The sequence below is a fragment of the Canis lupus genome, chromosome 23 (genome assembly GCF_048164855.1).
Source record: "Canis lupus baileyi chromosome 23, mCanLup2.hap1, whole genome shotgun sequence".
In the NCBI taxonomy this organism is placed as follows: Eukaryota; Metazoa; Chordata; class Mammalia; order Carnivora; family Canidae; genus Canis; species Canis lupus.
This window is the reverse complement of record NC_132860.1, coordinates 24,486,171-24,497,749: the sequence shown is the minus strand read 5'-3', so window position 1 is coordinate 24,497,749 and position 11,579 is coordinate 24,486,171. Positions and strand designations below refer to the sequence as shown.

Below are 11,579 nucleotides of genomic sequence, written 5' to 3'. Positions count from 1 at the left end.
TAGGAGATAGTGAAGGGAACATAATATAATCAATGTGATTCAATCAGGCTGGATGCAGTTATCTCCCCAAAATAAGCATTTAATTCCTTTCTTACCATTTCCAAGCAATGACAAAAACACATCGCTGGCAAGGCCCCACGCATACTTCTGTTCAGGCAAATATTTTTTCGATATAAATAGAAGATAAGCAATGGGAAGTAGGGAGCATGATGAGAGGGTCGAACATACTTCAAATCCAGGTCCTCAGCATCATATCCACTCTCAATCCTGACTGCTCACTGCCTCTCACCTGCAAGTTGCCCCTACTCTCCCCAAGGCTGAAAGAGAGGCCGGTTCCTGGATAGACCCCATATGAATCCACACTATTCCAATATAAGATCATGACAATGAACCCGCTTTAAATGTCAGTGTCCTCTAGTTTCAGTCGAAGGCCATAGCCCATGAACACACCCAGATAGATGGTTCTTCCATACATGCAGAACACACATTTCACACAACACCAAATATTTCCAGTGTGGGACTGTGTTTGGGTTTGGTGAGTGAGTGACACCGTGTGTGTGTGTGTGTGTGTGTGTGTGTGTGTGTCCATGTGCAACAAAGTTAGTAGACACATCCCTGCACTGCTTCCCTAGACCTCTGTCCATTCTTGCTCGTCCTCTTGGTTGGTCTGGCTCTCCCTGGCACATGCGGGACTTTGGCCACATCCCCGGCCACGTGAGGTGGGATCATCCCAGCTGCAGTGTGGAGCAGGTCCATGGTTTGCTGAGGATGCTTCTTGGGCATCTCATGTCTGTATTTGGAGTGCTGAAGGATGACTGCATTCTCAGGAAGAGCAATTTCTCTTCTCCTGACATGAAGTTCAGGCTTAGGTCGGTTGCGTTCTTGGAGGCATCTCCCCTGGTCTAATGTGGTTTGTTGCCTTGAGGTCTCTTCCCCATGCTCCTCCGACTCAGCAAGGTTCACAGTGGGATCTCTTCTGCTCTCTCCTGAGGCCTCACCCACCTCCGCGGGGTCTGCCTCGGGAGATGCGATTCCTCCCTCGACTGACCCACTCACAAGGTCTCTTTCCATATCGGTCTTCTGCATATAAAAGAGGACATAGGCAGGTTGGCGCAGGGCACAAGTCACAACGCAGGCGCTGACCTTAGCATCATCCATTTTATACCACTGGCCATTTCCTGCCTTTACGAAACAGAAATAACGTCCACTGTGGCAACTCCACCCAGCATGCACCAGCACGGCATAGAGCACATAAACCAAGGGTCCTGCCCTCTGCTCAGACAGGTAGTGTTGCATGTCAAGGCACTTAGGATATTGCACCTCCTTAGTCATTTTGTTGTCTGTGAAGTCTGAGAATCGTTTCAAGACCAGGATGAGGACTTTTGCACAACTGTGCAAAGTCAACACCTTGGACGCAGGCACTTTCTCTAGACCCTTACTACAATGGTAGGCATTTTCACCTTCAAGCATTTCGGGCTTCACCAACTGCTCCAAAGCTTAGCTGACACTCTGAGCAGCCCCGATGTCCAGGCTGATGTCCAGGTAAGGTTCCAGAGTGCTGGAAATGCTTTGGCAGTGGAGACACTGGATTTGTGACCTCCAGTACCCCCCAAAGATATGCTGGATGAGGGTGCTGTCCTGAGCATGCTGAGAGTCTGAGGGCTTGTCCTCAGGCAAGCATGCTTGCTGCATTGCATCCAGAATGAACATGAGATACTCATGGGCATCTTCTTGCTTGTGTGTGTGGAAGGCGGCGAGCAGGAGTGGAAGGGGTAGGAGCACACGTCCAGGATGGCAGAGAACCCGGGTCATGTGAGCCTGCAGAGTACACAGCATGCAGGATGTCTGCTTCCTACAGGCTGTCCCATGCTTCTGGACAGCATGTAGCTGGCAAGGGGCTCTGTGTAGGTCAGACACTGTAGGGTTGCATTCACGTAGCAAGTGTTTCCCATGTTCTGAAGCCCAGCTCCCACCTGGGAAAGGCCCTCCCAACTCAGAGGCGTCTTGGTGGGAGGCCGCCCTGCTGATGCGGGAGCCAAAGGATCAGTCAGGGAGGAAAGTGTCTTTGATGCAGGGGATGTCTTCTCAGGCAGAGAGGGTCCTCCGTAGACTTCAGCACCACCTCTCTTTGACCAGCATGATTGGGGTTTGGGAGAGTCGTTGAACTGAGACTCCTCTGAGTGGTGGAGGTAGGCAGCCTCCATGTCGGCAGAAACAGTGTCCACAAGATAAATTCAACCAGGAACTTCAGGTTCTCTGAAGCTTCTCTCACTGAGCCAGTTTCCAAATGGCAGATAGTGACCCTTACCTCCACCTTTTATGGCTTTTGGGCCCTGGGATAAGGCACAAAATCCTCTAATCTACTCTAATCGCTTGATTGGATTACGGGATTTGGGGGTGGTCCCTTTCTCATAGAGAACATTCAGGTCAGCCCACCTCCTAATCTTGCCTCCCAAAACAGGCAACACTTTCAGATTCTTCTCTACCTCCTTAACTGTCCTTGCACTTTTCTGTACAGAATTTGTTCAGAGTTTCTATGTTCAGAGGAAATCTTTTTGAAAGTCCTTTTCCTTAGAATAACCACAAGTGAGCCAAGGAGTATCAGATGTCAGTCCTGTAGGACAGGGAAGATCACTTTCCCAAAGGAGCTGAGATATGACATAGGAACACGTTCTCCTCACCAGCCAGAATGTTTGTAGCTGTAACCAATTATTTGGGAACGTGGCATCCATTGCTTTGCTTCTACACCTTCATCTCTCTCTACTATGATTCCAATATACAAAGATTATGAAGGTTTTGATGAATATCATTTTCTACCTAGGTGTGTCTTGGGTCTACAACAAAAGAATTCCTCTGGCTGGTTTTATGCTTTGGGAAACATTCCTTTAAAACTCCTTTTCCTGCAAGTCTATATCTTAAATCCAGTTTTTATATGCCTAATTATAAGTGTTCCTCAGGTAATTCTACACCAATATCCATTATATACTTTTGATTTAATTGGAGTATGTTGTAGGCTTGCACATTTTTTACACATTATGTTTTGGCAGTTGTAGATGCAGGGAGGAAGGCACTGCGTTAGATCGTGGTTTGGAAATGTCATTATGGCTTATTCTGCTTACAGAATTGGTAGTGTCTGCTGAAAATTTTGAGTTGACAAGACAATTCCTACTTTTGACCATGACCATTTCCAGTTTATGAATTTGGATAAGTCTTAGGAAAGGTGGAAACCAAAGTCTATTTGTCTTCTTTACTAAACAGAGGCCAAGAGAAACAGGAGCATTTTGCCAGGCCTTCGTTAGTGACTGGGCTTTAGAAGCACTGGGGCCCTGCTGAATTCTTGACGTTCACTCGTCATCACTGGACACTAAGAGAATAAATGTGTCATCCCGTAAGCCACCATATTTTAGGATATCTATTCTGTAACCACGGAGTCCAAAAATTTTTTTGTGTAGGATGCTCTTTATGATATCTCCGTTTTTAACTGGAAGTTTTAATTGACAAAATGAATATTACATCATGAATATCCTCAAACTTTGACCCCATTTTCATTGCCATTAGCTCTAAATCGAGCAGAAGTGTTGGTAAAATACCAATAGTCAGGAAACAGGAGTCCTGAGGTTAATTCCCACGCTAAAATGTACCACTATGATTTCACTTGCAGAAATTTTGGTATCCACCAAATCCGCATGGACTTACATCTCCATTCAGAGAGACACACACACACACACACACACACCAGGCACACACACATAGTCATTGAAATCGTTCTGATGAGGGCATCATTAGCTTCCTTGCAGCTGCTGATGGGCTCAATCCCTGCTGCAGCTAAGAGGATTTGATGGATGTCTTTCAAGTGGCTGAAACGTCACGTGACCTTGGGGCAGTATAAATGTCCGGGAGGAACGGAAGAGGCCATTTATGATCATTCCTCTGGACACATAGTCTCCTGCAGTGGAGTCTGTCCAGGACCTTTTTCAGCCTCTCCTGACAGACGTAAAGTCCACAATTCCACTTCAGGTGAGCTTTTCGGACCACTGTTCCTACCTTCCCTGACCGAGCATTGGGAGAGTGAGGAAATCTTGGAGGGATTGTCCCTTCCTCCATGGGTTAAGGACTCTTTCTGGTCTAACATTTTCTGAGAACAGAGACTGCGCCAAGGCATGGCTGTGAATGCCCCGGACTCTTGGAAGTTCCTATTCGAATGGAATGGGAACTCAGGTGTCAAATTGGTGTGGGGTGGTGTACGAGCAGGGACAGAATGCCCACAAATGTCTCAGTGGGCACTGCAGGCCTAGAGGAGACACAGCATCAGGGCACGTTGCCAGTTCCATTGTTTTAGGGACTGAGTTGGATCAGGTCATGATCTCAGGGTCTGGAGATGGATCCAGGCTCTCACTGAGTTTCCTGATAACTGGAGTGTCTGCTTTTCCATCTGTCTTTCCTATAGCTTATGTGATCTCTCGCCCTTACACATGCACACACTCTCTCTCGTAAAAAACTTACATTTTTCAAAAGAAGAGTTAACTGGTTCCCACAAGCTAAAAAAAAATATATATATTTTTTTTTTTTTTTTTCAAATTTGGTGAGGCTGTATTGGGGACATTGCCCATGAAATGGGACTGTTCATAGGCTCACATGGGCAGCTTCCATCATGGAGTAGAGGAGAATGTGTTTCCCAAGTGACTTTGGACATAATCATGGTTTCCTCCGGTGTCACCTGGGGCATTCAGATATTAGAAAGGGAATTCCACTTTCCTGAAGCCTGTTCACTTTGAGTCTTCCATAGTGGATCCCTCTAGACCTCAATTTGGAGAAGTGCCATCCCTGATTTTGCTTCCCAAGGGATTTTGGAGAGACTTAATGATAGTGTCAGCAAAAGTCCTTCAAGGCAGACTCAACAACCTTCCTTATTGGTGGCATCCATCAGAGCAGGGATGTGGCTTGGCCAGGAGGGCATAAACAGGAAGGAGGAAAGAGAAGTGACAGGGGGAAATGTGTGTTTGTCACGATAGTCCTGACACTCGCTAATGCCTCCTTGGGGAGACAGTACAGGGAGGAGACCCATTTCATGGTGAATAGGACTCTCTTGTTTCTTTTCCCTCAGGCTACTGGAAACCCATTCCTAAAGCAGACAGACTTGTCCCTCTAGGTTGTGGTACTGATGGTGGCCCGTCACTCCCAGCTTGGGCCTGACAGACCCTTGAGAGCCCAGAATGGCAAGAGGCCCCAGACAGCAGGACTGGTCCTCAGAGTTCCCAGACAAGACAGGAGGATGCCAGGGTAAGTGTGGAGGCTGGCATGGGTTTTGAAACAGAAGTTCTGCCAGGAGTCTTGAGACAGGCTAGGTTCCCAGAAGATCATTGACCAGACCCTGTTGTCCATCCTGACATGAGCTGGAATCCCAGCAGGATACACATGGGACACTCAGAAGCTCTGAGAATCAGCCCCAAGACAGCATAAGATCAGATCCAGGCTTGTGTTTGTCCCGAATCTTAATGATGTTTCCACCTGTCTTCAACTTGACACCTGCAATCCCTCCTCCCCACCTCTCCCTACCACTGGCTGGGGGAGGATGCATCCTGAGGTCTTCACTATGCTGGCACCTCACTAGCCAGATAGGTTGTTGCCTGTCCTCATCCCATGTGCCATTCCCTGAGGATGGCCTCCCATCCGAGTGCTTGGCAGGTTCATTGGCATTTGAGTGGATGCACTGACCACCCCCCTTTCCTTCACAGGTAAAGTGCAGGGACTGCGGGGCATTTGGAAACAAGGCATCAAGCACCAGATGCCCCATAAAACACTGGGGTGCCACCCTCCTCCCCTTGGCCTGGGCTCCAAGGGGCTGAAGGAGAACGTGGAGCAATGGAGTCAGCAGGACCAGCGGCACCAGGCTGAGCCGTTGAACCAGGCTGAGAGGGAGAAGGTAGAGAGACAAAGGTGAGTAATGGGGCTTGCTGACCCGAATGCCAGGCATGATACCGACAGACACCGTGTCTGTGCGCATGCACACTGTGTGCAGTGCAGCATGTGGGCAGAGTCAGGCGAGGCGAGGCAGGCAGAGGAGCTCCCAGGCTAACAGGGACCACATTTCCTTGATGTTGCTCTTCCTTGCTGACTTGGTGTGGGGTTTTGTGGCTCGAGAAGTGTCCCTGCACCAGTGAATGTATGGAGCTAGGCACATGCCAAGGCAGACCCTTTCAGAGACTCTGCATGTAAGAAACTGCTTGGATGACCTGGTCAGCTCCTTGTAGTTAGGATGTGGGGCAGGGATGGGCGTAGAATGGCTGAGGTGGGAAAGGACCATGTTGGCCAAGCCCAGAGCAGGTGTCTGGCTGAAAGACAGGGAATTGAGTTCCTTCTCCTTTCCATGCTTTGATTTCTTGTGCAGGCAAGAAGCAGAGCAGAGGAAGGCCCTGCTCCACAGGTTCTCCAGGAGACCCCGAGAGGGGCAGAAGGGCACCTGGAAGGAAGGCACAGAATCTTGGGATTATGTGAGGGTGAGTGTGCGCTGTTTCCCACTGCTGTGCTCTGTGGAGGACTCACTGGGCTCCACTTGCCTCCTGGGGGAGGGCAGGGCTCCACTTCCACTCTGACCAGTGGCAGTTGAATGGCGTGGACTTTGCACGCAGTTTTCCCTTGGTGCCCATGATGTTGCCTTATGTCTTGTATGTGTGTAAACAGTGGGCTGGTTCATGTGTGAAGGTCCTTGGTGGTCACTCCTGAAATACATACCATCCTCAGAGAAGAACAGACCACTGTCTTTCGTGACACATCATCCCACACTGGCCATCCCCACTCAGGAGCTGCCACTGTGACTCTCCAGCAGCAGGACTCCTATCACCTCCAGAGCAGAGCAGATGGAAGAGCCGGTCCAAGGGAGTAAGCATAGAGGTGTGGCAGGACCTTCCGATGTCAAAAGTGCATCAACAGCATCCTGTCATGCATTTGTTCCGCCCAGTCCTGGAGCAGGATTCCCTACTCCTTGGTCAACAGTTGCCATTTCTGTCTTTACCTTTTCTGGGGAGGTTACAGAAACTTGGGAATTTGTTGGTTTCTTTCTTGAACAAATGTTCATTTTGCTTTGGTGCCAAGGTGAAACTCACAGTGTCCTGAGTCTTCTCTTTTCCCACAGTGTCCGCATATGCCAAAGCCTGTCTACACCACCAGGAGGCCTTCTATCCCTGAGCCTGGCCTGCTGATGCAGCCCTGCACTGAGGCCCCTGACATGAGACTCTGGTCCCATTCCACATCTCCTCTGAGTAGCCCTAAAGTTTGCCTCAGGCCACCTGGTGGACCTCCTGATGCCCAGGAAATGCCAACCGCTGACACAGCTCAGCCGGCACGCCAACCCTGTGTCAGGGCTGATGGGCTATTTGTGCAGCTGAGATCCAAGAGGGCCTTCAGAGTCTCCCATGAGGGTCCGCAGGTTGGCTCCAAGGTCCATGGGCTCTGACACACCCAGGCACTGCCCAAGTGTCCTGAGGAGAACACCCCACCAGCTGTCAGCAATGCATTGGCAGACAATTCCCAAATGCCCCTCCAGACTCCAGGCAAGAAATGTGCCCAGATGCCCCTAGACAAGTTCCAGAACCCCCAAAAAAACCACGATGGAGGCCCTCCCAGCACTGCTCTAGGATCATCGAGGAAGCCCATTCGGGGATTTTAGGGAGTCTGTGTCCTCTGGCAAGCAGATGTGCATTTGGATGCACAGCCATGCCCCCGCAGACCAGGAAGACACTTGCCCTCCTGCCAAGCAATGACCCCCAGGTCACACATGCCACACCTCACCTGGAAAGGCTGCAGCAGTGCACCGTGCCCCCACGGCCACCCTCTGTGCTGGCCCCCATTCAGCCCCTGAGAATGGTCTTCACCAGATTGGACAGAAGCTCCTGGAGCTCCAGGTTCCTAGCAGCTCCCTCATTCCTTCCTCTTGAGAAGCCAGGCCCTGCTCAGGACCCTCCATCCCCCCTCCGCCCCCATCTCGGACAGAGCCTGTGTCTGTGTCACCTGGAGTGTCCTCCATGATGACGTACAGGTCTTTTCATCCTCAGAAGATACTGAGAGTGAATGAGTCATCTTCTGGCTTCAGATACTTTTTTTCCACCGAACTGCACCCTGATGGGGTGTCTGTGGACCTGAGGATGTGGCCCACTCCTGGACTGATGTGGGGAATCAGTGCTTGCTCAGCTACATTGCATGGATATTCTTGGGTCCACAGGGTGCTGCCTCTCATGCTCCTGGGGCCATGCACAGACACCCACCCCCAAAACACACCCTGCACTTTTCTTTAGGGAAATCCATGGGCTGTTGCAAAGGCTACTCTTCCCTCTGGAATGTCAATTTTCTCTTCTTCAAATAGATTCTCCAAGAAATGGAAAGAATTTCGAATGAGCACTTGTCACTACAATGGAAATAGAAACTAAGACTTTAAGCTCTCTTTGGTTTACACATGTCTGCATTTGGGTTTTCAGCTTCTAGCACCCGCTGTGGGCTCTGCAAATGGACATTGTGTTTTCTACTGAGATGTTTTTTTCTTGTGTCAATGCTGGTAGCTTTGCGGGTACTGTGATTGCCAATATTTAACCCATGCAGTTCGTTTATTTTTTAGTGTTAATTTAGAATTGTGTGTAGTGTTTTATGTCCCTTAATGAAATATTAGCACCGATGAATAGCGTGCATGTCTTTCTTTTGATCTTGTTTTCTGATTTCTTTTTTTCCTCGGCAAATCTGAACCTCTCTATAGCTATATTAATTCCTCCAACCTTAGTTACCTGAGGGGAGACAGCAGCTTGATCGGTTCAGGGGATACGTAGACATTGAGGGTCTCCAGCACATCCAGTGTTCTGCATGAAGTACTGCATAGGGAACATTGATCCCTGAGCATCCAGTGTGGGTGCCATTTGCACCACACAGGGCCTTGGTCGCACGTTGGTCTGTAATGGGATGAGTTGATGGTTGTCCTCTACAAATATCCCGATACCCACTTCAATGTTGGTTCATGCTGCCTCCTTTTGAGGCCTGAGCATGGAGATTTTTCACCCTCCAGATGACTTCCCAAGGAGGCAATGTTTGACAAGTGGGCACATAATGGTCCAATAGCATGAGACCCAGGACCGGTTGCTTCCCTCTGAGTCTCTCTCTCTTTCTCTCTGTCTCTCATTCTCAGGCATATCTCTGATGTGGGCTCATGGAAACAAAACAATACAACACCATGTGAAACCAAACCATCTGTGCAGATGCCTGTAGGTGGAGGTTAGAGGAGCTCCTCGGTGAGCGCACTGGGCTGTTAAAAGTCAGAGGGCAGTAGAGAAGCCACGGTGTGGGATCCTTCTCCTGCCCCCAAGGCCTAAGTAACTCCCATTCATGCAATCATTATGTGACCCATGTCAGAGTCTGGTCCCTTGAACCTCAGGCCCTGGTCTCATCCCATGAACACTTGCCTAATGCTATCTCATGGCTTCTGAGGAAAATGCAGCTTCCTGGGCACTCAAGGGATGCATGCAGTAATAGTAATGTTCCCTACTTTCTGGAATCCTATAAAGATCCCAGATGTCCAAGGGTAGAAAGGCATATCCTCACAGGGGACATCGGGATTGGACCTAGTAGTAGCCTAAGGATTCTTGGACCTGCAGGTATATAGGGCACAGGGGTGAGGAGGCAGGCAGGCATGAGCAAAGGGCCTTAAGGCTGGGCTCTCCAGCAGAATTGGGATTTCATGTGCAGTTGAGGGGATTCATTCCATGTGCCCAGGGAGACCAGGGAGAAAGGCTAGTTGAAGAAGTCCTGAGCAGGCCCGTGATCTCCCCTCTAGTTACCTCACATGTCTTTTGCTTCCCTGCCATCCATTAACCAAAGCAAAGCGAAGCAAAGCAGACCAAACCTGTCTTCCCAAAGGAAAATCCACTCCCATCCAGATATGGAGGAAGACAGAGTTATCTGGACAAACTGGCATAGGCTATGGATATACCATGAGCGTGAGACACTAAATCTCAAAATTGTCAGGAAGCAAAACTTATAGATGGAGAACCATAAAATTCATTCCAGTGACAAAAAGCCAAACATGAAGAATGTATCTATAAAATATAAATGTAAAAAATTGATGTTAACAAAAGCCTTAAAATCAGAGTTGAGAAAATATGAAACCAGGTGAAAAGGGGAAAAAGACAAAAAAGCATCATAAAATTTTAAACCGCAGGTATGAGAATAATTAGGCAAATGCTCAAATTCTGTATACTGTGTTGTCCCACACCCGGGATACGCAGTCTTTTGATGTCCATAAACATGGTGTTCATGGGATCTTCGGAGCTGATCTTCTGAGGGAGGGGCATGCTGCACTGATGCTCAGGGGTCTGTTCCTCATCTGGTTTATACCTCCCCTTGCCATGGGGCCTGGCTCTTGTGAGCTCTTTCTGGCTTTCCTGTGTGGCTTCGTTCCCTGAAAGCTCCCTGTGTCACTTTAGGAGACCAGCACAAAATGGCTGGAATCTGATCTCCAGTCTCAGAGCAGAGAGATCAGGCTCCTGCTCTTCAGTCAGCTCTCAGGGACAAGCAGGAGTCACTGCTGGGGGTGCCAGATGCTGCAGACTCCTGTGGTGGATGCCCAGACCAATCCGCCTGGAGGAGAGAGAGGGTTGCCCTGTTACTGTTTGTTCCAGTGTCCCTGCACTGAGGGCTGTCCCCCGGTGGTGCACCTACACCCTCTGTCTCTCCCAGGGCAAGGCGCAGGGTCCCCACTTCCCCGTCCCTTGCAGAATTCCCAGGTGGAGAGTGGTCAGCCGACTAGGCAAAGTGGCTCCAGTTTTACGGCCAACTGAGCTGAGAGCCCCCTTGTACTCTTGGTGACCATGACCAGTGTCCACAGCCCAGGATTTGGGAAGGCCACCCCCTCGGGCATCCCCATTCTTTCTGGAATTCTGGGAATTCTGAGACACTGTGTCCGGACTAGTGTCTGCCCATTTCACCAACTGAGCTCCTTTCAAGCAAGGTTGTCTCTCACCAGATCAGATTGCTAAGGCTTACAATTGTGGGCTCCGTGGCCCTTTCCTTTCCCAGTCCTGTGATGTGTAAACTGCCTGCCCTGCCATTTGCCTTCTGATGTATCACTTTGGATTCACGTCTCGCATCTCCCACCTTGCCGAGGGTGGTTGCTTTTCTACTTGCAGAGGTCCAGCAAGTCTTTTATTAAACGTCATGTTGACTTCCTGGCTGTTCACAATGATTTGGTAGCATCTACCTAGCTTCAAGGATCCAGATGAACTGAGGTCCCCAATTCTTCTACCATCTTGCCCCTTCCCTATAATTTTTCATTTCAATTGTAATTTTGCCACTGATTTACAGACTTGAACTCATTGGGTTTTAAAATATATTTATTCTTGAGATAACAATAATCAATTTGTCAGGCTCCTCGTGAAGTTGGTACATATACAACGCCTAATATCTTTTGTAAGTTTTTATGAGAATACAATTATTGTGATGAAGCTATTTTGAGTTTATGATGTGCATAGAAGCAGGGTTAGAGGATGATAACACCTTAGTTCATATCCAACAGTAGATACTGATGCATTGATGGGAAGCCAGAA

The 11,579-nt window shown here is 49.0% G+C and overlaps 1 protein-coding gene and 1 pseudogene across 1 annotated transcript; one reads left to right on the top strand and one right to left on the bottom strand.

The window, feature by feature from the left end:
* Positions 1-600: 600 nt before the first annotated feature.
* Positions 601-2,204, bottom strand: LOC140615320 (ubiquitin carboxyl-terminal hydrolase 17-like protein 6; annotated as a pseudogene).
* A 2,900-nt stretch (positions 2,205-5,104) lies between these two features.
* LOC140615319 (protein FAM90A24-like) lies at positions 5,105-6,593 on the top strand. The gene is made up of 3 exons (XM_072795225.1): positions 5,105-5,280; positions 5,736-5,937; positions 6,389-6,593. The coding sequence occupies exons 1-3, from the start codon at positions 5,214-5,216 to the stop codon at positions 6,591-6,593; spliced, it is 474 nt and encodes a 157-aa protein (XP_072651326.1). The 5' UTR covers positions 5,105-5,213.
* Positions 6,594-11,579: the final 4,986 nt, after the last annotated feature.

Excerpts from the sequence above, each read along its gene's own strand:
- LOC140615319 (XM_072795225.1), top strand. The coding sequence starts at position 5,214 with ATGGCAAGAGGCCCCAGACAGCAGGACTGGTCCTCAGAGTTCCCAGAC. Across the intron at positions 5,281-5,735 it reads CAAGACAGGAGGATGCCAGG|GTAAAGTGCAGGGACTGCGG; the intron begins GTAAGTGTGGAG and ends TTTCCTTCACAG. Across the intron at positions 5,938-6,388 it reads GAGAAGGTAGAGAGACAAAG|GCAAGAAGCAGAGCAGAGGA; the intron begins GTGAGTAATGGG and ends TTTCTTGTGCAG.